This window comes from Lipophrys pholis (assembly GCF_963383615.2).
Source record: "Lipophrys pholis genome assembly, chromosome: 3".
Classification (NCBI taxonomy): domain Eukaryota; kingdom Metazoa; phylum Chordata; class Actinopteri; order Blenniiformes; family Blenniidae; genus Lipophrys; species Lipophrys pholis.
Genome location: NC_137627.1, coordinates 8962876 through 8990835, shown reverse-complemented (window position 1 = coordinate 8990835; position 27960 = coordinate 8962876). Strand labels below are relative to the sequence as shown.

General features: G+C 41.7%; 1 protein-coding gene across 1 annotated transcript; it reads left to right on the top strand.

Moving 5' to 3' along the window:
- Nucleotides 1–601: 601 nt before the first annotated feature.
- On the top strand, nt 602–26768 carry rasa2 (RAS p21 protein activator 2). The gene is made up of 24 exons (XM_080459264.1): nt 602–720; nt 3558–3681; nt 10530–10633; nt 10706–10800; nt 12348–12424; nt 15661–15744; nt 16906–16978; nt 17121–17197; nt 17669–17770; nt 19846–19999; nt 20191–20339; nt 20757–20871; nt 22349–22423; nt 22723–22846; nt 23318–23424; nt 23529–23612; nt 24053–24130; nt 24212–24285; nt 24491–24597; nt 25055–25137; nt 25378–25586; nt 25871–25974; nt 26108–26288; nt 26609–26768. The coding sequence occupies exons 1-24, from the start codon at nt 663–665 to the stop codon at nt 26637–26639; spliced, it is 2469 nt and encodes an 822-aa protein (XP_080315390.1). The 5' UTR covers nt 602–662; the 3' UTR covers nt 26640–26768.
- The last annotated feature ends 1192 nt before the right edge of the window (nt 26769–27960 follow it).

The following is a 27960-nucleotide window of genomic DNA, read 5'->3' as shown; positions in this document are numbered from 1 at the left end:
AAATAACTTTCTCATTGAATCGTAATTTTCTTTTTATACTCTAACAGGTGATCTACTTGAGGATCACGTGCTCCACTTCTTAAAGTGCAGGTTATAATGTGACGGTAAAACAAAACAAAACAAAACAAAACGAAACAAAAAAATATACGTGTTAGTGCATTTCTATAAAGTGCTGGATGTCCCTCTCCCCCTCCTCTGCTGTCTCCCCGGCAGTTTGCCTGCTCTCCGCCGGGTTCACTCACTCAGAGCGCCGCCGCTGTCCGCGGCTCGCTGAGGCTCCACGAGTCAAAGTATGAGTTCACCGCCGGCGGTGCGGTTGCATAATGAGCGGCGGCAGCACCGAGCGCTTAAAGCCCCTTTAAAACTCCTGCCACCTACACGCTGCGGTGCGAGCCGACGCGGCCAGCTCGACTTTTGAGGAAGCTGGTTATTTCTCCAAACGTTTGGCGGCAGCAGAAGCGGCGGAGTGTGTTTGTGTGTGGTTTTTTTTGTGTGTCTGTGCGTGTGTTTTTGTGTGTGTGTGTGTGCGTGTGTGTGTGTGCGGGACCACGACGTGACGCGGTAGTGGGACTGGCTTTTCCTCCGCTCTGCCTGCATTCATAAACGGATATGATAAACCAGCGCTGAATGCACCGGAGCCGCGACGACAGTCAGCCCTGACCATGGCGGAAGAGGACGACGCTAGGGTTCGGATTTTACAGAGCCTGCGGGGGAAAATATGTAAGTCTCACGCCGCAGGGAGGAGAGAGAGAGAGAGAGGGAGAGAGAGAGGGAGATACACACACACACACACACACGGAGAGAGAGAGAGAGAGGTCGGTGGAGACGGGAAGCCGGAGGGGCGCGGCGGCGTGTGGAGGCGCGGGAAGGCGGGCAGCCCATCTGCAGCCTGGTACCTCACGTTAGGTTAGCCTAGCATGCTAGCACGGGCTGCCAGCCCGCCGCGGATGGTTTCATTCATCCCGCCGCGCCTCGCCTCCCCCCGGCCGGGCTCCCCGGAGCTCCCCGGGTGTTCGCTGCCTGTTGGGGGCAGTTTAGCTATACCGCCCCATGAGCTCAGCTCGCGCTGGAGCCACAGCGGGCTTATAACCTCCATCATCGCCGAGCTAACACAGCCAGCTACTCACTGCAGGCACGGTGCAGGCAGGTAACTTGGAGCACCACAATAACATCAAGTACAACAAGTCAAACCGCATTATACGGGAGTCACAATGCAGTGCAGCGTCAACCCACACTGTAGACGTCTCATCGGACTCTAAACCTTCAACATCTACTCTTGATTCAAGTCCCATCATTCACTGCACACTGAGTTTAGTGTCCTGACTTGTCAAGTCTTTTGAGGATTGTGTCATTATTTGCTGCTACATGACGAGTATAGCAGAAACAGGCAGCACTAACTATCGCTGACATAAACCAAAAGTCTTGCGTCAATATGAGTCCAAATAAGTCTTTCCTGGCAGTGAGTGTCCTGCTGGGCTGGGATACATGCCAGGTGTCCCTGCACCTGTTGGAATGTGAACTTTTTCTCTTCAGTAGCTTCAACCACTTCTGGCATTTCAATATGTTTCTCCCCATAATGTGTTTTATTTAGCTTTGGTGTTGTTGTTTTTACCCCTCCACACATCCTTCGACAAAATCCACTGATTCACAATTATATTTATTGTTTTGTTTCGCATGTGAAGGTGGCACGGTGAGGCAGTGGTTAGCACCTCTGCCAAACAGGGTAAAGTTTACACCTTTCCTTTCTCTTTATGGATATGAATTTAGAATGTGCCTGCCCCCCCCACCACCACCATAGTGGGTTTCATTCTGTTACTCCAATGACTTGCATCTCTGGTTAATTGGTGACTCTGAATGGACTGAGGGTGTGAATGTTTATTCGCTCCATGATGCACTGGTGACAAGTCCAGGGTGTACACCGCCTCTTGCCCAACACCAGCTCTGATAAACGCCAGCTCTCGCGATCCTTTTCAGGATAAAGAGGATGGAGGTGTCATTATTATTTTTAAATGTCGGGTACTTTACGCAATACGCCGATTATTATACATTTCCAAGACTTTGTCATGAGTGTCCATGAATACATGAACTCAGGTGAATGTATGCGAATTCGTGCAAAGTGTACGTAGGCACACAGTTTGAAGACAAATGTCAGTTTCACTACAATGAATTAATGAAAAAAAACAGTAAGCAGAACAAAATAGAGGAACCATCATGGCATGTAACTCACTTTGCAGTCTTACGAAACGCCATTCTTCCTCGTTCACACTTTGTCCTCTTTCCTTTAGCCACCGTCAATCGAGGTGATGTTTTCATATTAAAGCAGCGTTTACATTTTTTTTTTGCAGAGCACCGTCTACATGCGCCATTTCTTAATTTTCCTCTCATTCTTAAAGTCTGCTTGCCAAAATGATGTGGCAGTGCTGAGCTGAGACCGACGTCGTTTTACTGCGTGACCTGTGGGTCATGGTTTCACTCTGTGACATGCTTCTGTTTCAGTGGAAGTATTGGAGTGGAAAAGAGAAGGCGGCAGGGCTGGTTGGCCGAAGTACGCCGTGTGTGTTTGTGCTCGCATGCATATGTAGTCGTGTGCTCGACTCCCACCAGGTCATCCTGGTCCAAGCTTAGTGACAGCTTGCTTGTTTCACTGCTCGTTGCTAAGATTAGCCATTCGCCATTATTAATAGCCTGTTTCAAAAAGCTGATCTTACTGGTGGCCTTTACCTAACCAGGTCTCTACTCGGGTTAAGGATACCAATCCACAGCTACAGGACGAACTTAGCCCTCCACTGCCCCTCTAATCCACTGCTCTAAATCTGACTCCCTCTGAAGTCATTGATAGGACTGGGTTCAAGCGGCTGTTTGCCGTTTGACACTGCAGGATCGACCTTTCTGGCAGTAATTAGATGTTTTTTCAACTAAATTGAATACCATGCACTTTGGATCTGCCTGCGATGTTTTGGAAGTGGTTTGTTTGTCATTTGTGAATCAGGGCTGCACTCTCGCTGTGGGTTATGCTGAGGAAGTCAGTGTTTCATGTTAACCACATATATGAGCCTCAAGTCTACTTGAGCTACATCCGCTCCACAGTCTGCCCTGCGACAACTGGCAGGAGCCCGTGTCCCCCACTCATCGCGAGGATGTTGGACATCAAAGCATATTTTACAAGCATCCTGAGTGTGTTTCCACTTACGGAAATATTTTTGGTCAGGATTTAGTTAAACAAATCTCATAACTATGATTTTACAAGATCCATTTTTTCTTTTTTTTTCCTTCAGTGTGTAAAAGACTTCCAGTGTGATATAGAGCTCAAACTCAGTATTTGCTGGGTTGTTTTGAATATGAACTAGTCCAGCAAACTGTTGTTTAACTTTTGGACAAAACTTTATAACTGCAGAAGAAAAGGGTAGTAAACACAGTGACACACGGTAGATCGTTTTTACAGTATGAGTGCATTATGTGTATTCGGGATATTTCTTGTTTCTGTAATCAATTTATTTACCATCAGGAAGTTTGATTGTAGTTCGGACCTTAATAATGTTCCTGTGTTGATGCCACAGGTGAAGCCAAGAACTTGGGTCCGGTCTCGGGTCCAAATCGACAAAGGGACCTGTGTACGTTTTGCACCATCAGTCTGGATCAGGAGGAAGTGTTTCGCACCAAGGTGTTCGACAAAAGCGTCACGTAAGCAGCGAAAACACGTGTTACATGCTTGGAGGAAATTTTCATTGTGATTTCTGTTGCAAACCACATCTCCCGTCTCCTCCTCTGGTTAGATTTGCACTTTGAGTTGCTCCTACTGTCAACGAACTGTAAAACTGTGAAACGCCAACTTTTTATTATTTTCATAAATATTCCATAAACATGCATAGTTTTTATGATCAGAGGTGTGATTGAATATTCAAACAACTACGTCATTTCCTTAATTTAACATGTGGTGGTAAAAGTCAGACTTAACCCACATGCTGCTTGTCACATTTGTGAAGGCAGCATGAAAAGGTTTTTCTTTGGTTCAAGTGTTGACGGTAAAGTGTAAAAAAAAAAAGAAGAAGTTTTGAAATGTCAAGTATTATTAAGTTCATTTAGTCTCATCCTTTTGCCTATGACAAAATGGTGAATGCATTTTGTTACGTTACTATAATCTCCTATAAAATCTAAATCTATTAAAATTCTAAAATTGCCAGAAAGCAGAGAAATGAGGCCTTGCCTCCATATATGAATCATTATCTGCTATTTGGTTAGCTCATTGCTTATTGAATCCTCTCTAATTAGGAAATCAAATTATTCAATTTACTGTCACTTAGTTAAGTGATCAGATTGATGTGGTTTATAGGTGCTCTTGATCCCACATCCAACTTTTCCCATAATCCTCTTCAAAATTGAAGATGGATTTGTTTCCATGACCAATTTAACTTATTGTCATTCCTTAAAGGATTAAAGAATAAAAAGTGCTGATGTGCCAATCACATGGTTCCTGAGCTGATCAATGTGCGTACATTTGGATTCTGTAAATGAAGTGTTTACATGATGAAATTTTAGTCGGCTCAGCAATAAATGTTATTACTTAGTGTGGCCGTCCGAACACCAGCATGTCATACATTTGTAACATAAGCAGTAATATTGAAAGTTGCTTTTGTCTTGGGAAAAGGCACAGAAGTACTCGCGCTCATTGCACATTCTTCGAAAATTCTACAGCCATAAAATCAACATAAATCTGGCAGGTGTGATAACAATTATGTACTTTTAAAACATTTTCCTGTTTTTTTTTTTTTTTTTTTTATTCCTTCACTTCGATTCTCGACAAAGGCATTCACCTGTTTCTGACGTGTCTCTCAATAAGAGGCTTATTCAATATGGAATATTTCAATTGTACTGTTGTTGACAGTTTTCAACTTTTTTCCATTTGATAAAACTGAGCCAATCAACCACAGTATTGCTTGTCAATTCCGTTCCAAACCAATAAGCCATTAAAACACAAAGCCTCAAAAAATAACAATAAAACATCTGGCTCACGGGATGACCTTGCAAAGTGTAAATATTGCAAAAAAAAAACAACCTTAAATTTTCAATTCAATTAAGTGTTGTTCCGTGTTTGTTCACTCTGAGATGCACTGTTTTAGTGAAATTCACAGTGACAACACAACACTGAGAGCCAGAACCGAACAGCAGGCAGCACTTGTAGCTCAGTGATGCTGCCATGAAAGCGAGCCGTCTTATTGCACCTCAGACACTTCAGGTTCTTCTATCATTTTAGAACCAAGTGCATGAGCTTTTCACGATGTCGTCGTGTTTTTGGTGTTATGTCGACCTCTGCCTTAGGTTATTCAATAAAGAGTATCGATCAGGCGGTCCTCGGTTATCGATTTGCTCATCAATGCAGCTCTGCACCAGGAAAGTTTCTTCCACAAGGATGAAACTTCACGAGTGTTTCGGTGTCTGAGTTTTTTAATCTCAAGACACTCCACACCTCATCGCTAGCAGGTAATGCTGGCTATACCAAAGATCCAAACATTGTTCTGTTTACATGTCGGCAAAGCTCTCAGGTTTGTGGTGTCATTTTCTCCTATCTGGTAGTGATTTATTTGCTTGGCTCCAGATGTGTAGGGTAAAGTCCACTTAGCCGGAAGGAAATGTCATCACAGGTTTATCGGCTCTTACTTAACAACTGTTTATCATCATATAAGAAATGCTCCTCAGGCTTTGTTGTCCATATGTTGAAACTTGTCATTTGTTGTTGATTTTACCTCAGTATCTTCCTGAATAGGCATGTGTTTAGATGTTATGCTGGTAAAACAACAACAAGAAAGCCAGAACTATTTCTCAAAAGTGTCTGATCAGTGTCTGGTCGTTTTAATGATCACACTATTCATGGAGACGGCACAATTGCTTTATCAGAAAATTGTACTTGTCTGATTGAGAAATAGAATAAACACACCCAGAGTACTCCAATGTCTGCGTACTGATTTATCAGATTGGTCTTTTATTAAATGTAAAGAATGGAAGTGATGTGATGTTGACTGAAACATGGAATTTGGCCTTTTTTTCCCCCAATCATCCCACATTTGAGGTACACATAAATGCTTTAGATTCAATGATTACATTCTTCCGATGACTTCCGGTGATTGGATTTTCACAGTCATGTAATCGGGCTCGGTGTTTGAGTTTTGTTAAAAAGATGGATAATAGTAATCTAGACACAGTACAGATTTGTTTGTGTTTAAAGCTGCTGTACTCTTGTGCAGTGAAGTTGGACTCAGAGGACACTTACTCTTCAGGATGTAACGTCTTACTCAAATTAAATCCAGAGTGAAGCATAAACTGAGGCGCTTTGGACCATAATGTTTGGCTGCTGTGACTTTTCATGCAGCTTTGAGTTTGTTTTAAGGATGGAAGACAAAACAAAGCTACAAGAGAGAAATATCCTGTCGATAAAATCTCTCATGTGGAAACCGTTATCCAAAATTCTGAGCCCTGACACCAGTCATCCGGTTTTAAAGAGGTGTGGGAGATCAGGAAACCTTCTTAGGTTTTCATCTACACTATTGGCAGCTCGCTGTAAAGAGAGCACTGTTTCCTTTAGGTAATGCACGATCGCTCGCTCTCTCTCTCTCTCTCTCTCTTGATTTCTGTGCTGTTCAAAAGGATTTCACTGTTTCTGAGGAAGTGTGTCCTCCCACACACTCCCCTGTTTTTCTCTCTCTGTGTGTCACTCTCAACCACCTTAGCCACTGTTTAACACATCTTAATAATCACTCAGCTTTGGCCCACTGTTTATTTGATGGTGCTTGACTCATGCCTGTTGTATGTGCTCCTGTCTCTAATTGTTTAAAGGCTGTGGGGAAGCTCTAATTGCGGCTAATCCCTCGAATAGAACAGGCATGTTCAAACAGCTGTGGTCAAGTGGCTCTCGAGAGCGTTTTCGCATTATTTAGACGCCAGGACGACAACGTGGGAAATGGGGACCATCGTGGGTGTATGTTTGACGGTGCACAGAACAAGTGGGGGTGGGTTACAAGTGCGTAGTTTCATGTAATGTTGTGTGTGTGTGTGTGTGTGTGTGTGTGTGTGTGTGTGTGTGTGTGTGTGTGTGTGTGTGTGTGTGTGTGTGTGTGTGTGTGTGTGTGTGTGTGTGTGTGTGTGTGTGTGTGTGTGTGTGTGTGTGTGTGTGTGTGTGTGTGTGTGTGTGTGTGTGTGTGTGTGTGTGTGTGTGTGTGTGTGTGTGTGTGTGTGTGTGTGTGTGTGTGTGTGTGTGTGTGTGTGTGTGTGTGTGTGGGAGTAACACTGGATGTGTTGGACGAGCTGTGAGGACATTTCAGGCGAGATATTTCACCATTCAAGATGCATGAAATGTAGACGGAAACATGGGAGTAAGATCTGATGGGATGATAAGGTACCTCAACACTCAGACTTTATCGAGCAGGTTAGATTTCAGTTTTTGAAACTGTAATTTAATTTTGGGGCTAATTTTAACCTCCTGCTGGTTCTTAGAATATGACTTATGCGGATCATACATTAACAGACTAAACACAAATCGGCTGACCTAATGCCTACAACCCAAACAAAACTAGAAATACACACACACACACGCTCTGTGAGTGTCTAGTGTCTTCAGCCTTTTCCACACACAGTTTCAATTCAAGCTGTCATTGATCTTTTAAAACTGGTATAAATATATACAAATGAAGTGTGTGCAAAGTCATTCACACACCAGCTGTCCATTTCACTTAAGAAAAAGAAAAACAAAATGTGACTTCAAACTTGGCGAACTTAAGTGGACTTTTGAATCCGAATCACGAGAGCTGTATTTGTCCTGAATGTGTGAACTGTTCATCCGACTGTCTGAGAACAATTCAGTTTGCTCTGGGACAGGTGTTCCATCTGCAGGCAGCACGTTCAGCAAGGTAGTGCTTAACCCACAACCGGCTGTGTCAGGTCAAGCCGTCTGGCTCGTGGTGTCGGTCGTGAGCTGGTAGTGTTGGCAGCTCGGACCGGCACAGATGCTTGGGCCTTCTGTGTTTGTGCCAGCTCCCACCGGGCAGGCAATCCTGTACCGGACAGGAGATCTGTCGCCACTTCGCAGCACGGCTGGCGGTTTTATAACTGGAGTTTGCATGTTCCACCTGCGTATGTAATAGCTTTCTTTTCGGTTCTTCCCACATGGTTAATACGTGCAGGTTGCTGGAAACTAAAATCTGTTCTTTCAATGGTGCTGTCCGAAATAGTCCAAGTGATAATACACTATATTTATTTTTAAAAACATTTCCTCAGAAATATCATATGCAATATGTGTTTAACTTTCAAACAAGTAGAAGTCTCAACAAAGTAAGTTTCATAGAAAATTATTTCTCAATTGAATAATACAATTTTACACTAAATCACCATCCACTCTCATTTTCTCCAGTTATTGATTATTTTCAGTTTGGCTAATTCAGGTTTGTTGGTAATGCCTTGCTGCTGCTGCTGCTGCTGATCCATACCTGCAAAATCCCTTACCTTAAATTACATTAATGTTTTCCTCATCACACCCACAACCCAACCGCTAATATTTACAATGTCTTTTTTGCACCTATTAAGCAGCACCGTTGTTGTAGTTATGTGTGAATTAAAGGGGACACTGTTTCTAAAATCTACTTTTAATTTAAACTTTGTATTGAAGATAAAGACACTTTTAAATGACTTGCACAGTGTTGTTTCACTGCTGTGAGAAAAATACAACAGACGTTCTAAAGGTCTAGTGATGCAAGTAACAAATTTGAGCAAAACCAAAACGTCTCCCTCGAACCTCAGTGGGTCAGAATGGCACCCTGCGTCGTTCACCTTCTGCTCAGACACATAAATTGTAAATGAACAAGTCCCATTTGGGCGACTATCATTTTTTTCCACATAATCTAGGAACACAGTCTTTGTAAACGGTAATTTTCTCATCATTACAACACCGGGCCCAAAGATCCCGAAGCAGTGCGAAAATGTGTGAAACTGTTTAAGATCAAGTAATAAACCTTGAACAGAGTCCCACCCCTTTTTCGTTTGTTTATTTGTTTTACTAATATTTTGTAATCCACAATCCATCAATAGTTACTATTTGTATGTCAACTGAAGTTGGCTACAAGATCAAAGTTTTAGATATTCAACTGATATTCTCAGGAATTTCTGACAAAAATGTCTTAAAAGTAATTACATTGGCCACAGTAGCCTTTGGTTTTATTAGATTATTGGATTAGCCAATAATGATAATAGCCACCTCACAGCACTTTTAGTATTTGTAGATGATGGTGGTTAGGAAGATCTCCATTGGAAGAAATGTCTTTTCTCTCTTCTCAGCAGTATCTGGTGCACCAGTTGAGGGTCTAAAGAGAAAAATACAAGTTTGCGTTAGACGGCAAGCTAATCCACACATCGAGAGAGTAGAAAGCATCAATCATAATCCTGCAGGAAAGATGAGAGATGAGAGAGACAGAAAGATGGTGAAAAAACGAATATGGTGAAAGTGTGAAAGCATTGAAAAAAATAGGACTCCCCAAGCAGTCTAAACCTATAGCAGCTTAAGTTAAAAGTGACCCCAGGGGACCCGAGTCAGACATGATCGTAAGCTCTTTCAAATAGAAAGGATTTAAGCCTGATCTTAACAGTAAAGACTGTGTTGGCCTCCCTACCTGAAACGGGGAGAGAAGAGACTGATTAACTGAAAGCTCCACCTTCAAATCCACTTTAAGAACCTCTATAAACCTCCTGTCAACAGCATTCTGAGATCAAAATGTTTTGATGGGTTAATATGGGACTAAAGGCTTTTCAAGATACGGCGAAGATTGGTTGTTAAGAGCTTTAAATGTTAAAGGAGGAATTCTGAATTTTAGATTTTACAGGAAGCCAACGAGGAGAATCCAACATAGGAGAAATTGTTCTCTCTCCTGCTAGATCATTTCTACACTGGCTGTTTTAGAATCTCCTGGGCAACCCGATAACAAGTCTTTTCTGGAAGATGACATCACTCTGAGCCAACATATTCCTGTTTTTATTTTTGTTTATGAATCTACGTTTTGACACACTGTCCCACTTTTTAGTTGTTATGTTACTATTAACCAACTACTTCCAATTACTTTTCCCCACAAGACACTGTCCTCTACTGTTGGGGCAATAATAAAACACTCGCTGTATTTGTAGAGTAAAAGTAGTGCCTGATTCATGAAGCGAATCATAAATCCAAGATATACTCATACTGGGAGTGTTTGCAAATGCCTTCTTTTTAAAAGAATCTTGACCCAAATTACAAATAATTAAAAAAAGAGAGAGAGATTTGATGAAGTGTATGCTACTAGAATATAAATTATTGCTCCGAATGTATTTGATATCCTATATGTTTGTTTACATGGGAAGCAAGTAAAATAAATTGCATTGACAGTTTAATGTTTCACCAGACACTGTTCTTCTGCTTGCAGTTTACCACAAAGTACACCACCTATTTCAACCTCTACTCCTTCCTTATCCCACCAAACTGTGCGTCTGCTCATTTAACCCTCTGCTTTCATTTACAGCCCTCTCTATGGAGAAGACTTCTACTTTGAGATCCCGCGGCCATTTCAGTGTTTATCCTTCTATGTTTATGCCAAGAGCGTTTTTCAAGAACGCAGACCTGTTGGTAAGTCGCAGACAAGTCGACGTTCTCATCTGAGTGGTTGTCTCCTATCTGAATGTGTTTTGTCTTTTTAAGGCAAGGTATCGATCCGGAAGGACGACCTGTGTAAATACAGTGGGAAGGAGGACTGGTTCGGCCTTCAGACAGTAGATCCTAACTCAGAAGTCCAGGTAATTTGTGATTCTAAACGTTTGAACGAATCACATGAAGGTAGAAGGAAAATATTCATCGGTTGAATCCTTATCTCGTGTGATTTGATTGCAATTGTAAACCTTTTATTGTGTATTATGCAAACATGATACCAAGGGAAGCCTTTCAAAGCCCACACCTTCAACATACCCTAACAGTTGTGTCACTTGGTGTCTGGGTAAAAGTTTGGACCAACTTACAACTTTGCATTTATTATCAACCGCATGAGACTGGTCGAGTATTGTGGCTGCATTGATATAAATGACTTTACATTTTGCCTGCTGCTTGAAGCATCAGATTTTTTCACTCTGGTTTTCTACATGCCTGTTGTCTGCAAACCTTTAACCTAATGAAAAAAAATATATATATAGTTTCAGGACAGTCAGTTTAGTAGCTTTAGTCACAGTAGCATTCTTTTTCTTTTTTCTTTTTTTGTTTTAACCTTTCAGCATTCTATTGATCATTTTCTCAGGTGTGCAGCCAGAGTTTCTGTCACATATAGGCCATGCATGTGGGTTGTCCTGTTTAAATGGTACATTTATCCGATCAGATAGTGTTTTGCGGTCTGCTTGAAACTGCAGCACACTACCACTTCTGTGCTGCTGGAGCTAACGTGTTGACTCTAGCTGCCATTAGCCCACGCCAGACTATTCTGGGTTTGTGCTGCTACACTGATTCACTCACAAGTAGACACTTTCAACTGCAACATTACATCAGTGAGCCATGGAGGTGTTATTGCAATGCTTCTCCGGCTTGGTTTGTGGCCAAACTGGGTTTGTACCCTGTATGCATGGAGCAATATTTCACATTCTCATGTGCCTGCTTAGTCGACGCAGGAGTCTACAGGAGCAAGCCACTTAAAATCCCTTTTGGACTAAATTAATTACCCAGTCGTCATGGGATGTAGTTGTAACAATGAGCGTTAATTTGTTGAAGATATGGGCTCATTTGAAACTGTTAGGTTTCATATTTGCTTGAAGGCTTATCTTGCATCAGAAAGAACTTGCCATCTTAGCCAAGTGCTGAATTGCAGAGACAGAGTGCAAAGTGTGTGGGCGTTTTGTTTAGCCCGCTCTCTCTCTCTCTCTTTCTCTGCTGCTCTCTCGCTCGCTCTCTCGCTCTCTCTCCTTGACACTTCCGAAAGCAAGTCCGGCAGCCTTCACCACATCCGACCCCGTACAGATCTTCCTGAGTGATGACAAATTTCACAGCTGTTGTGGCTCTCGTCACACATGCTGTCTCCATTAACCTAAAACACGCTCAAACATGAGGTGAAGTAAGACCAGAGGTCTCAGACTGATAACCTAGAATAACAAGAAGCTGAGTGAAAGAAAGAAACATGTAACCTACTACAAAGTATGACGAAAATGTGTCTTTACATACATTCCATTGTACACATTTTTTTTAACAACTTCCATATTAACTCAGGATTTGACTTGAGCCTTTCGACTGATGCAAGTCTGAAGATTCTTGACTTGAATTACTTGTAATTTGTAAAATCTTGGTGTCCCCTCTTCATTGTTACCAGGGTAAGGTCCACCTGGATATGCGATTGAATGAAGTGATCACGGAGAATGGCTCCATCGGTCAACATTTACTTGTCCGGTAAGACCCAGGAGCTACTTATTGTTCTTATTTGTACTTTATTACAGTTGGCTTTATCAAAAACTGGAGAAATTTGCAGGAGATTTAAAGGCTTCGGTTACATTTAAAGGGTAGACAATGGAATGGGAGTTCAATCACTTAGATGTGTGCTCGCTAATACAAAGCGTGAGAGAAACGCCTTTTCGGTTCCTCTGTAAGTTCTGAACGTACAGAAAATTGACGATAAAATCTTCTATCTGTCTATCTATGAGTTCAATTTTCACATTTGTTTATATAACTGGAAGTGGTTAGCACTCTTGCGTCACAACGAGAGTATCCCTTTCTGCATTTTCATACATATTCATAAGGTTAATGATGCCAAAAGAAACATAAGAAATTGAAGAATTGAGTGCAAAAAACAATAAGAAGTTTGTGTCTTCAGGCTTAATGTGCTTTGCCTGGTTTGCTGGGGAAACGCATCACCACAGTTGAACCAAAAAGCAAAATCAGTTTAAACATGGGTAAGGTGTGTCGGTAACAACAAAAAAGTTATTGAAATGCTGAGACTTGTCCTCATGTCGTCCATGTTTCCTTTCCGATTACAGCCCTGCGTTTCACACATGTGTCTAAGAAGAGTGCCAAGAAGCTAAAGGAATGTGTTTTATAAAGTGTGCTTTTTAGAAAAATCAATTCCTTCGGTTTAGAAACAAATGAGAGAACAACCAAATTGAAATGTGTTTAAAAACAAAAAAATCCCTAATAACAGTGCATCAGATTTAAGGTTTCCTCAATCCATCACCTTTTACTTTACAGTTGTACTTTTTACATCATCAGGTCATCACACAGCATGTGTCATGCTTTGTCATCCATAATTGATGATTTTATGTGTGAATGATCTTCCAGCTACATCATTTCATTTCAATTTCACTATATTTTTAATGTCTTGTTTGTTTTTATTTGTGTGTATGGTACATGTGTGCATGGACGTGCAAACGTGTTTCTGTGAGGCTCTTTGAGTTGTGCACGCATGATAGACTTCATGCTGATCACGTTTGCTGTTTTTCACCCCCATTCATACGAAGAGAGCGGGGTAGCGAGGAGGAAGTGATGGCATCTGAGCAGGAAGCCTGCACGTCTCATACTGCAACTTGTGTGGTTTTCTGTTGCTGCTGTCATTCAGAGTGTCAGATTGTTTGCTCAAAGTTTCGTCCTGCCCACTGTAGACTCTATCCACTTGTGATGATTAATGCATCTTCGTCCGTCAACTGGATCAAAGAAGGTGCCAAAGTTAACGTGAAAAGTATCGGGTTTTGTTATTTTGCACTCCACCAGTCGTCTTATTTCAGTGCGATTGGTCGCCAGAGATGTTGAGGAGAGAAGACCCGGGCAAAGGAAGCTATAGGGAAATATCGTCATGACACCTCTGAAGATGATATACACAAACATCCTGACATCCAGCTGCCTGACTTCTCCCTCTGGCCTCACTTAGCGATGGGCCAAATTCACTCTTATTCTCAGGTGACTCCGGCTTAGCAGCCACATCCTGTTTAGGGTGCCTACAGTGTCTGTTTGTTGTCACCTGAAACACCTGTGAAAAAAGCAGTGGTCCCTGCGTGACACGAGCCAAACATGAGGGCGAGCCACAGCTTCTAAACTAGGACTGTTGCACTTTATTTTTATGTGACTATTTCTCCAACTACATGTTTGAGAATGGAGGACCTGGCAGAAGTGTCATTTTTGAATACTGATGTCAGATTTTCTAGATTTTTTTTAGAAGTAGTATATGTATAGTAAAGGTGCATCTCAAAAAGATATGTTATCATTGCAAAGGTGGTTGTTTTGACAGTTTATTTTCTGCACTTGTGATTTATATAAAATAGAATTTTTAAGACATTTCTGAATCTGATTATGATTTTGACCTGAGGTGAAATATATATTTTAAGGAAAAACCTGTTCTTATGAGATATTCTACACTGCAAAAATAGGTAGCCCACATAAGATACAAACAAAACATTTCAGAAAAACACTATCTGTCCATGCAGCAAGTACATTTTACTTGATAAGAAATCTTGAAATAAGATTTTTAAATTTAGATTTAAGATTACATTATTACATGATATATAATTAAATTCAATATAACACATGTTGGAGTATGACAGACTTCAGTAATCACAAGTTGTTATTATTAATTTATTCCAAAAACTCGCAAGGTGCTTCTATGAAGAAGTTGGAAACAATGGGGGAAAAAAGTGATTTTACATAGGCTCATAAAACAGTATTTTAAATCAAGTTTGAAATCGCCTACCTATACAGGTATGAAACAGGACAAACTTCATATTGAAGCGTTTGTATTGGCACAGTTGCAGTACAGTCCCCGTTGGTGTATTAGTCAGCTGTCTGCATACTTTTGTCCATATAGTAAATGTGATATTATATGTAAAAAGGTTTAATGGAGGTTTTTCTATTCAGCGTTTGGCTGCTGTCACCTGTCGGTGTTTTGTGATGTATTTGTGCTGCATTCATAAGAACTACAAGTTTTATTTCTCATTGTAGTTGTATCAGTGATTTATTTAATTGGGGCAATTTAAAAAAAATGATATATATTGAAATTTTATCTCTATAATATAGTGAAGTCCAGTGAAGCTCAACAGCATTACAATGTCCAAGCTTTTGTTCCCCGTTTTAAGATTGCCTCTTGTGAAACTGGGCCCTGTGGTAATGGAGGTAGAGCGAGGTACTGAAGGTACTGCAGGGTTAATATCAAAACGTTTCCGCTCACGTGTCTGTTGGACCAACAAGAAATTATTTCCCATTCTTGCTCTGAAGACAGTGTTGAAAGTTAATCTCTCCTGAGGTCTGGGTCATTTTAAAGCCTGTCAAAACATCCATCCGTCCATCTTCTGTGGTTTTTTTTTCCAATACGAGACTGGATTAGATCCCAGCTTACCATCGACAAAGCTAAGAAAACTCACATCTTGTGTTCGGGTAATGTAGAATCACAGATTAGCTTTGAAAGCATAAGAAAAGATGCAAACTCTGTATAGAAAGGCCTTTAAGCTTGGACTTGAACCAGGCATATTCCAGCTGTGAGGTGAGAGTGCTAACCACTTGTTGATTAAATGATAGTTACAAATGGTGGAATTTAATTAAATCAAGGGTGAAAAGCATTTAAAGTTGATAAACTATTAGTACTGACTTGTTACTTTGTCAAACCATTTCTGTGTGGCGTGACTGTTGTGTTCTTTTTTTTTCTCCAGAATAATCGAGTGCAAGGAGCTGCCTTTAATCAGTGGGCAGAACTGTGACCCCTATGCCACCGTGTCGCTGGTTGGACCTGCCAGGTAACACTGCCTCACAGCACAATGTCACCATATAAGCATTTAAATTACCTTTACATGCTTTGTAAATTTATATTTTGGATCATCTTTTTTTCTTCATCAGTACTTTATAGGTCCTGTTCTTTAGTTGTTGTTTATTTCCCCCCCCCCCCCCCCCCCCCCAACATATATTTTTTTCACATTTCTTGAAATTCTTACAGTATACATAGTACAAGTTCCTGCTCCCCCCCGCCCAACATTTCTTTTCAGTTATTAGACAGAACAGCAACATCAAATCGGTAACCAGAATCGTTAAGAGATAAGTGTCATCAAGTCAAGGAGAACAAGTCAGCACTCCATCGAACAGTGAACATAGATTTTGGTGTCTTAGTGCTCCATTTGGTATATGTGCCACACCTCTTGGATCCAGATATAATAAGCAGGAGGATCAGGTCTCATCCATTAAATAGTTATACACTTTAGAGCTGTAAAAAAAAAAAGAAAGTCTGTAAAAGGTGTTTCTTGGCTCTCTTCCAGACCATTAGGTATTACCCCGAATACAGCAACTGCAAGGTCTTGTGGGAAATCTTGTAGAAAAACATCTTTCCAAAAACTGGACAATTCGGAACAGATGGGAGTGATTAGGGATGTGTGCTCCGCAGCCTCTCCAGCATGAGCTCGGACATGCTGGGTTCATTTTAGCTGTTATTACTGGTGTTCTAAAGAATCCAGTGATTACTTTCCATCCGAATTCCCGCCATGTGTTTGAATTAGTGGCTGAATGGGCTTCGGTGCAAACCTCCATCCAAGCATCCTGTCAAATGACCTCGTCTACGCAAAAATTTTAATATACATTCATACTTGCCTTTAATTCCATATATACGCTTTGCCAAAACATTACAGGGAAGCCTTAAAGATACCCCCACTCTCACCAAAATAATACAAAAGCATGATTCTTCAAAATAAAAGGATTTGGTGTAAATATGGAAACACAAAAAATCATAAAGGTTTAACATTGCAGATGTACAACAAAAGCAGATCAAAAAGCAGGATTTAGCTGAGGTTTCCTGTCTAATATGAGTCCATACGAGTCCCAAACAACTGGTGCATCATTCCTTGTGGCTGAACACATAAATGGGAAATGTAAAATGTCATCACATCACTTTCTGTTGAATGTTTCCTCAGGTCTGATCAGAAGAAAACGAAGGTGAAGAAAAAAACCAGCAACCCTTATTTCGATGAAACCTTCTTCTTTGAGGTGAGTTGAGTGACGGTCTTGTCACATCACGGGTTCAGAATAGACTTTCAGATCATTTACTGAGGGATTTCTGTGAAAAACTTGCCCAGCAGGTATTTGTATTACTGAGCCTGTTGGTAAGTTTTCACGTGTTCGTCCTCAGGTCACACGGTCCAGCAGCTACTCGAAAAAGTCCCATTTCCAAGTGGAGGAGGAAGACATCGAAAAACTTGAGATCAAGTGAGTTGTTTCTGTTGTTTCATCTGAGCATTTCTGCGTCTCCGTTTCTCTGTGTCCCCCTCGTGCTCTCCCTCGCACTCCGTTCTCTTTTCCCTTTATTGACTTGAGAAGAAAAATAATTCCTTCACAACTTGGGGACAAACAAAGTGAATATGGATGTGGTGTGTTCTGACTACCAGAGCTTTGGTTTCTGGGTAAGGATATGTGGGGGCTTCCATCACGGTGGACTCGTAGCTCTCTGGGTAAGACTAGACAGATTTAAAGGTAAACACTCATGCATGGTTTTGAGGTTTGGATTTGACGTGGTGTCCTTGCACGGGTATTGTATTGGCTTTTCTGCAGCAAGCAGGTAAGCACCACTTTGCGGTTTGCCAGATAGGAGTCAGGTTTTTATGTGTTCATGCGTTGAACATACTCGGGGACGAGAATCATGGGTTCGGGTTAGTCACATCATATCTTCTCCTTTTGCAGAGTTGATTTGTGGAACAATGAGAATCTGGCTCAGGATGTGTTTCTGGGGGAGACACGGGTCCCTGTCAAGATCCTGCGAAATGACCACATCCACAAAGCCTGGTGAGCAACGAAAGGATGAAATTATCCGCATTTCAAACTGTTTGTTTTTTAGGATTTGTATAAAAAATAACTGTAATTTAGACAATCCCATTTCTTTATTTCTCACTTTATGAATATATTTTTGCTGTGAACATAAAATTGGAAGACAGTACAGAATATGCACAGGTGTGTTTCCTCTCCAGTAATAACTCGAGCTGTTGGGTTACATAGATTACACTCCTGTGTTCTGTTGGTGGTAATGTGCTTCAAAATAGATCAGCTGAACGGTTTTTACTTGCTACATGGGTACACATTTCTTTAAATTTGATTGAGCTTTACATGGCGTCTCAGGAACATGCAGTCACATACATACTGACTGATTTGCCCTGAAGGCATTCCCGTACCGCCATGGCTGAAAATACACCCGCTCTGTTCACACGGCACACCAGGCCTGACTCACATTGAAAAGAAACTGTGGTCTCTGAGTGTGAGGTGGGTTTCCAACGGGAATTAGTCCATGTTGAGTGTGATGTGTGACAGTGATTTTTGTCCATAAACAAAACAAAGCCAGACGAGATCGCTCTGATGTCACATGTCCGTCACTTTTCTCCTGACTCGTGCAGGACTTTACACTCACAGAAGTGAAAAATTCTTTTTTTTTTTTTTTAATCTGGCTTTTTGAATTGGAGACTTGTTTAACAAGTTTATGTGCCATTACGTCTGCCTTGTCTTCTCAAGGTGATTTCAAAGATCTTCCTGATTTCTCAGTATTCAGCACTTTTTCTTTTCTTTTTTTTTTTCTTCATGTGTGGGTGTTTCCTTAGGTCTGCGTCAGGGAAGGTGGTGTGGGATTTTGCCAGATAGCAATCTGTTAGTACATGAGGGCAGTGAGTTGAATGCGTGGGCGGCGTTTTGCATGGTGGCAGTGCCTCATGTCCTGTGTTTATGCTGGAATCCAGCCATGTTGCGTTCCATCAAAAAAGTAAAGTAGAATTCCGAAAAATAAACCTGCTTGACCCCATGAAAACAGTGGAGGTGACTTGTTGAAGGGTTCCTGTGTCTAATGTACCAGGATCACAGATCAAGCAACTTAAGGACAAACCTCCATGAGGATTCTGAAACGTTTCAGCTCCATATGTGCCAACTGTGTGCTGGGCGCCACCTGTTGGTGTCCAGCAAGAAGTGTATGCTCCCTTAAACAGTACAAATTTTTATCTTTCCAGTTCAGTTAATGCCTAACCTGCTGACAGGGCGAATGGCATACAGCAGCACAGGTGGGGAGAAGCAGGAAGGCTGCAGCTTCATTCAGAAGAAAACTGAGCTGCTTTTGTGCAGACAAACATTTTCTACATGTGTTTATTTTCACAGAAGACGTAGGAACACAAAACTTATACTTTATGAACACATTTTGAGGTTGTACTTGTTTTCAAGCAGTGATTAACAACAGCCATTCAAAATAACGTGTCGGGTGTTTCGTTTTTTTTGCTTTTAAGTCGAAAAAGATCGATGGAGTTTATCAATTATATCAGACCTTTAAATTTGCAAATATAACTAATCAATTTTCATTTGAAAGAATATAACAATGACTGCATGAGAATGGAGATTTGATTGTTGTAATTATTGAACCATTATTGCTACCTTTCAACCCGTTAGAGACCAAATAAACAATTGAAATGTTGGGACATTTAGTCACTGAACCACACGAGATGTGTGTTAATGTATATTAACATTAACAGTTACTCTATTAATGTGATTGATAATGAGAGAAAAATAACACTTTTGAGCTCTCTGAAATGTAATATTGCATGTTTGAATTATGCAGTTTACTCTTTAGATGACATTCGTCCACTTATCGATCCGATGTGTTCAGCTGTTATTTGCACCTTCGATCAGGTTCGGTGTAAATGTTTTTCATTCTCTCCTTCATCCAGAAAAGTTCATCGCCGCTGGGTTTACTTCTGCTCGATCAACCAACTCGTCATAGTACATTTGAAAGAGTTAATGAAATGGTTTGACTTGTGTGGATTGCTGGTGGTTTCTGCTCCGGACTATCTCTCCGAGGGTAACCTGGTGTCTGTGTTCCTGTGGTCTGACAGGTATCTGCTCCAGCCTAAAGGGACCGGCAGCAAGTCCAAGTCTGATGATTTGGGCTCTCTGCGTTTGAAGCTGACCTACATAGAAGACACGGTGCTGCCATCTGCCTGCTACACACCACTCTGCAGCCTGCTGCTCAAATCCCCGGATGTGAAAGTGAGACCGTATTAGAGTAAAAGCTAATCTGAAGACTCTGTGCAGAAATGTATATGTTCAGATTTAGCTCTCTGAAGTGTTTAACAAAAGGAACAATGGAATTGTTCAGTTGCGTTTTGTCACTGCCATCAATCTGTGTATTCCCTCTCCTCCTCTCACCTTCCTTCGTCTGCCTTCCCGATTGCCTTCAGCCGATCTCGGCGTCGGCAGCACACATCTTGGGGGACATCTGCAGAGAGCGATACGAGGCTGTTCTGCCTTTGGCTCGACTGCTGCTTCACCACAATCGCTTTGTGCCTTTCGTCTCTGCTGTGGCAGCGTTGGAGCTGGACAACACTCAGTGAGTGCTCCCACCTGCACACTCACACAGTGCTCACGTGTTGATGTATGCGTGAATGAGTCCATCTCATTTACTTCTCTTTTACACGGGGGTGTCAAAACCAAGTTCCTCTTTTTCTACAACTCTGGGTCTGGGAACTATGGTGCCCGAGTTAGATACAAAATAGGAAGTGACTATAAAACACAGCTGACATTTAAAGGTGGTATGTCATTTAAATAACGGTTAATACAATTATCGAGCTGACAATGACACTTCACTGTAAAATAATAACGACCCATGAAGTATTATAGATGAAATTGCAGGAGGGAACAAAAACACAGTTACATTTTTCTATTTGAATCTGCACCTGACTCTTAAAGCAGTACGATGCCCATTTTTAAATCACTACTGAAATGGATGAATTGTGTGTCTTTACAGGGAGGCCAACACTATATTCCGCGGCAACTCGCTGGCAACACGCTGCATTGATGACATGATGAAGATTGTGGGGAAAAATTACCTAGCCGTTACCCTGAAGCCTGTAATAGATGAGGTATGACCAATAGGGAAACACACACACACACACACACCAGAGCGGGCAGCATGAGTCACTGAGGTCAGTGTTTAAAAATCCACTGGAACATGTGTCTTTCCAGCTCACAGGAGCAGATGTTCAGATTTAATCTTGCAGGATATGAATTCATGAAACTTGTTTTCAGTCGATTGTTCTTTTTGTATCATCTGTGGCTTTCCTATACTGAACAACACGCACCTCGGTAAGCTGTCATATTGTGCTGCTGAAAACGTTTTTCTGCAGCATGATATTTTAGTTTATATTGTCGTACACTACTCTTAAAATGTTGGGGACATTCGGCTTTGGGCTGAAATTTCAGGATGAATGTGACATCCTCTCACAGCTTTCACACTACAACCTTAACTCGTGAACTTAATGTGACCTGTAAGGGTGTGAATGCACATGTCTGAACTGTTCAAAGGTTCAGTACTTTTTGCACAACTCGCTGTTCTCTAACAAGGAGCTTAACCACAAAATTCACAACAGGTGTTTGATGCATGAATCCACCAATAACTGTCCCGGTTCAACAGTTCTCTTCATCATGCTGTTTACATTTTGACATCATGAGAACAAGACCACACCTAACAATTGATCAACTGCACCTCACCATTGCGAGTCTTCAAACAGGATGTTCTCAGACGGAAGTGGTCGCTGAGCTTAGAGAGACACAGAGTGTTCTCAGCAGGTTGCAACAGAAACTGAAGAGTCGCAGAAAGACCTACAATTGGACGTCCTTTGGCCACGTCCCACACTGATGTTCATTGTGAAAAGTCCCGTGTGAAATTCGATTATAAATGCCACTGAAGTCCACCAGAAACATATAGGGGAGGTGTGAGGCACCAAGTGTCCAGTCAGACCATTGGAAACTGTTTACATCGGCGTGGTCTGCTTGACCTACAAGGCTACCTGATCACACCACCAGACACAGGCGTCATTGTCTTGATGGACCAGGGAGTATTTAAGCTGGACAAGGGACCAGTGGTCCTCAGGGCTGTTCTGTGATGAAAGTCTATTCACGTTGAGCAGAAATAATGGCCGCGATGTCAAGGAGAGCACTATGCATCGGTTACTGTTGTCACCACACAAACCTTTTGGTGGTGGTGTTGCAGTGTGGACGGGTGTGTCTAGTCAACTGCCCTACACTTTGTGAGTGGTACAGTGACAAGCCTGTACTACCAGAATAACCTCATTAATCCAGTCGCTATAGTATCACTGTAACATTATCGCTGTACGTTTTCCATTAATTTCATCCGAAAGCCAAATTTCCCTGACATTTTGTGAGTGGTGCGTTTCATCAGAGTAAAACAGGCATTGTATCCATCATCTTCTATTGTTCCTTTTATTTAAACATTGGATGGATTCAACTGGGACCTAAAGTCCTTGTACCGTTTCTCGTGAATACAATTAACCTGAACTAACTGTTTCTTTTGTTGTTTGTCTCTTTTCATCCTTTCAGATTTGTGAATCCAACAAAACATGCGAGATAGACCCCATTAAACTTAAAGAAGGTGACAATGTGGTGGTCAACAAGGTAAATCGGCTTATTTCTCACCGCTATGTTGGAATCAAAAAGAAATTAATTTGGTCCTGAGAAAAGAAATATCCTTTATGTTTTTAATCTTTTGATGATGTCATGTTTTATTTTGTATTTCAACATATATTATTTCCTAGTTTCATATCATACCAGTGTTTTCATTATTTAATAGCATTTAGATCTTTGTCTCACTTCCTGCTTTATGTGACCAGTTCAGTCATCCTCAGTTGATCGTTAAACGGTGTCTTCTGATGTTTGCACAAGTCAAAATGCAAATGTTTTTGTTGTCCCGACAGGAAAATCTTCAGGTTTATGTGCAGAAGGTTTTCTCCTCCATCACTCAGTCCAGTTCCAGCTGCCCCCCTCTCATGTGTGACGTATTCAGGTCTCTCAGACACTTGGCCTGCAAACGCTTCCCAGGTAACACACACACACACACACACACACACACACACACACACACACACACACACACACACACACACACACACACATCCTGTTTGAAAAGCTGTTGGTGTGTGTTCAGAATACGTTAAACCAAATCCATGCAAACCTACAGCAAACACACCTATGATAAGGAAGCTTCCTTTAAATAGTCGTGTCGTCCATAGGTGTACCAGATTATACAGCTGTTGAGGTACATGAATTATATCATCTCACAATGTGTGGCAAGTAGGAGAACATTGAAACTTGTAAGAAATAAACATGTGAATTGTAGTGTTCGACACAAAACTGATCCGGTTACAAAGTGAAACCAAATGTGGATGTAGTTTTGTTATTGCACCAAAAGATGGAGCCAAATCTCTAAGTTTCTTTTGTCATTTTCTTTGTCAATTGGTGTTCTCTGCGTGCATAAATCATGCTTAAATTACCAATTTTTTCTCTTTGTAGGTGACCCACATGTTCAGTACTCGGCTGTCAGCAGCTTTGTGTTCCTGCGCTTCTTCGCCGTGGCGGTTCTTTCTCCACACTCTTTCCAGCTCCGTTCCCATCATCCTGTAAGTGCCCGCTGATGCGTACCACCTCCGACCATTAAATAATGAAACTGGGCTTTGAATTAATCAGCGGTCTAAAATCCTTGTAATTTCTTCTGTAATGGCAGGATCCTGAGATTTCACGCACGCTCACTCTCATCTCTAAAACCATCCAGACTCTGGGCAGCTGGGGTAGTTTGTCAAAGAAACTGGTAAGAAGAAAAGCAGCGTGCCGTTTTAAGATCTGTATCTTGTAATCAGTGTGTACTTCCCCCTACCCATAACATAATCAAATCAAGCTTCGTGCCCTGATACTCAACGTTAAGGTGAACTTCTGCATACATCCATCCACATAGTGTTCACTCATTTTTTATAATCGTTGTCCAAAACACTGATATTCTAAAGCTGCATGATATTATAAATGGAATTTGTCGTGGAAAAAAGGATAAACGTGTTCTGTTTTTTATTTTATTTTTTGGTGTGTTTTTTTTTTACAATCAATTCTACTGGCAATGAAATCAAAATAAATCCAAGCAGCCTGGAAGCATTTATAGTCACAAGGTGGTTGATTCAGTCTTTTATCAAGCAAAAGATGAGACTTTGTTAAAGTGTTTTCTCCATGTTCCATGTTCTTTCTTCTTCTTTTTTTCAGTCCAGTTTCAAAGAAACCTACATGTATGACTTCTTCAAATCATTCCAAGAAGACAAGTGTATTGAAAAAGTTAAAAAGGTATTTACTCAAAGCAAACTCAGATGCTGGATGTGGCTGTTTTGGTATCATTGTTGATGGTGTCGTGTGTCTGGTTTCCAGTTTCTTGATGAGATCTCCTCCAATGTCAGCAAGGAGTCCAGCGGACTGGAGGATGCTGTGGTTCTGAAGGAGGGGTGAGACATTATCATATTAACGTCAATGTTTTCAAATTGGAAAGATGATAAAATTACCATGAGACATTGTCAGTTGCTTTTCTTGCTCAAGTTTCCAGTTGGTTCCACTTTTAGCCGAGTCGTGTGATTTTTCTTGGCAGTCAGTCGGACGGTCTTGAACGTGCTGATTATTTTCTGTTCCTCGGTCGTGTTTTTGCCCCTACAGAGAAGTGCAGAAACGTGCTCAGGGCAGAAAACGCCTCGGCAAGAAGAACTTTAAAAAGAGATGGCTGAGGGTGACCAACAGGGAGCTCTCCTACCACAAACACAAAGGTGAGGCCAGACTCTGTCCATTGCGTCACTCGGCGCCACATCACAGCATCAGTCGTAATGCCACCAACAAATGGCAGCTAAATATAGACGCAAAGTTTACTGGGGATTGAATTTCAGACAAATGTGGAACATTAACAAAAATAATATGAAAGAAACTAATTATTGTTAAAGGATGTCAGGAATGGGAAGGCCATTGATTATTATTATTATATCATTGTGTGTGGAACATCTCAAGTAATTGAGCTTCATCTGGTGTAAAGTAAAAGATGCAGTGCAGCATTTTACCACCTGTCCTCACCTTGGTGGAGTGTTGTAACCGTTCTAAAAGCTGCACTGACTTGTGTGAAAGAACAATTCACTTACGGTACACGTTCTGATTTCATTTCCCCAAAACAAAGGAAAATTTCATGTATCCGTCATGTTTATTTTCAACATATAATTTCGTTTTGCTTTCCAGGGAAAGAAGCCCTCTGCACCATCGGTGTCAAAAACATCCAGGCTGTGGAGAAACTGGATGAAAGTGCCTTTAACCGCAAAAATGTGAGCCGGTTTCCCTCGGATAGTCCAAATAAACACTTGAGTCATGGAAGTGTCAGCTGTCCAGGTTTTAAACCACATAAGGATGAAACGCTTTGTTGGTAGACTCTTTCAGCATTTGAGCATCTCAGACATCATGAAGGGAAAAAAAATTATTAACAGTCAAACTATTGGTACATTGTAAACATGGACTGTTTATTTGTGTTGAACGCACACGCGTAACATCTCCTTCCCTCTGGTCAGATGTTTCAGGTGGTGCACTCTGAGAAGCCTCTCTACGTCCAGGCCGGAAACTGTGTGGAAGCCAGCGAGTGGCTGGACGTCCTGGGGCAGGTCAGCCACTGTAACGAGGGACGTCTGACCACTTTCCATCCATCCAATTACACCGCTGGAGCCTGGCAGTGCTGCAAAAACCAAAACAGCAACTCTCCAGGCTGTAAGCCCTGCACAACGTGAGTCCACAGCTTCGTCGGATATTCAAAGCCGTCGTACACATTTAGCTCGGTAGTTTAAACAGGAAATAGAAACCTGCTTCATGGGAAGTGTACGTATTCAGAATCAAAGTTTCATCATCAAAGGTTTGAACTCTTTTTTTTTTATTTTTTTAAGAGAAAGTATTTAATAGACCCTCTCAACCGTTAATTGGTGATCAAATCATATCGTTACAGCATTACTCAGGATATTGTTGTGTGTGTGTGTGTGTGTGAGCCTTGTAATGATCTCCTCACACTTGCAGCACGGTGCTGGACAACCTGCAGCTGGACATAGACTGTGACCGTGAATCTGAGAGGATTTTCTCTCTCCTCTCCTCCAACGACACCAAGCTCCAGAACATGGAGGGTCAGTGTCTGTCTGCTCACAAAACCAACATCCTGACCGAGGAACATGTTTCCGTGTGTCATCAGGAATCCACAAGCTGCAGCCGACTATCGTCTAAAGTTAAAGCTCTGTCTCGTGTTTGTCCTCTCCGTAGACGCATGTGCCACTATGGTAGTATACCAGGGTCCTCAGCGGGAGCAGGAGGAATACTCAAAGTTCACCATTCAGGAACCCAAGGAGACTTTTCAGACGCTCCAGCAGCTCCGAAACATCATGAGAGAGCTGCAGAATCAGCACCTCATCAGGAACGACACCACAGCGCAGTACGGCAGCCTGTAAGTCTCAACCAGCGCTGGCCTCCTAAACACAAGTGAAGCAATTCCGAAGATGTGTCGGTGAATCGTGTTCTGAAGGAAAAAACGCTGGGCCCGTTATTGAGCCTAGGGGTGCGCCACATGTAACTGGAATGTTATTATACTGTCAACCACTGCAAGGCTGATTTATTACTCTTTACCAGGTTGTGACCCACTACGTCACTTCTAAGTAAAATGCACACAGTTGATCATTCTTCATTGGACTGGTTGTCTGTGTGCCGTAGATTGAATTACAGCCTCACAAGCCGTCATCTAAATGTGATTTTGTCTCTCTGTTTCAGTGATAACCCCATTGTGGGAAAAACCTCTTAACGTGGGCGGGCAGGTGTGGCCCCATGCAGCCATACCAGTGGATGTAAGCTACACCACGGCAGGCCAAAAGGGCTCCAACAGAGTGAGTCCTCCCACCCTGACCTCCAGACGCCATGAGTCCACTACAGCCGTGAACCCCCCCGCCCCCCTCCGGGTCCTTGAAATGAACAAACCTTTAGGTGTTGTCTGTTTTTCTTTGCGTTACTTGGCAGTACGACACCCCCACCCCCCCAAGACTTTAGTTTTTCCTCCTGTGTCTTAATTTAAGTCCACTTTTATGTCTCCAGCTGTGTGAAATAAGGCATCATTAGATGGTGTGTGAATAGGCTGCTATTTTTTCTTTTTTCTTTTTCTTTTTTTTTTTTTATTCACCCAGTTTTATAGCAACAGCTGTGATGACGCCTCCCCCGTGTCTTTAGAGCTGATTTAACAATCATCCTTCTGGAGGACCGCTCTCTCTCTCTCTCTCTCTCTCTCTCTCTCTCTCTCTCTCTCTCTCTCTCTCTCTCTCTCTCTCTCTCTCTCTCTCTCTCTCTCTCTCTCTCTCTCTGTTTCTCTCTCTCTCTCCTCCCCTGTACACTTTAAACTTTTAGTGTCCTCCTTCTGAACAAACGTGTATATATATCTCTTCAGAGGTCTCTGAGTAGATGAAACCGATCTGCCTTATTTTGACGGATGTTTTCTTTCACATGAAATGCTGAGGGAATAATACAGAAGCACTTTAATATATTTGGAGCTCTCCAAATAGAAATGATTAGATACTTGGTATCCGCTTTCCCCAATTTTGATCAGTTACATGATCTCGAGTACGTTTTTTTTTTTTTTTTTGGTTTCATTTCTGTACAATAACATTTATAGCCTGTAGATTTTAAGATATTTTTCTCGACCAAAGACATTTTCGTAGGTTTGAACTTGGACTTGAAAAAAACGTTAATGTATTTTGAATACAAATGGTTTAAAAATGGAAACAAATGAGATGAATATATCTATATATGTGTATGTTTGGTTGTGTACATCTTTGCTCACATATCCTTTTACTTTCTAGCGACTTGAGGCGAGCAGTTTGCATGTGTTGAGTTTTGACTCCCGAAAGCACGACTGTGGTGAGGAGCTGTGTTTCCCTGTGAGTGTGAATCTGTTTTGGTGTGCATCAGATCGGCGCTGTCCCGGGAAGAGCCCGGCAAAGTGACTGATCGTGGCTCGTGTGAGAGAGGAGGACTGGCATGCACAGAGATATCGGAAACACAAAATCATCCTTTTCAATTTGTCCCAACGATCACAACACGCGCACCCATCGCGGGGACGTTTCTTTTCCACACCA

Excerpts from the sequence above, each read along its gene's own strand:
- rasa2 (XM_080459264.1), top strand. The coding sequence starts at position 663 with ATGGCGGAAGAGGACGACGCTAGGGTTCGGATTTTACAGAGCCTGCGG. Across the intron at positions 16,979-17,120 it reads ATGAAACCTTCTTCTTTGAG|GTCACACGGTCCAGCAGCTA; the intron begins GTGAGTTGAGTG and ends GTTCGTCCTCAG. Across the intron at positions 20,000-20,190 it reads TCAAATCCCCGGATGTGAAA|CCGATCTCGGCGTCGGCAGC; the intron begins GTGAGACCGTAT and ends GATTGCCTTCAG.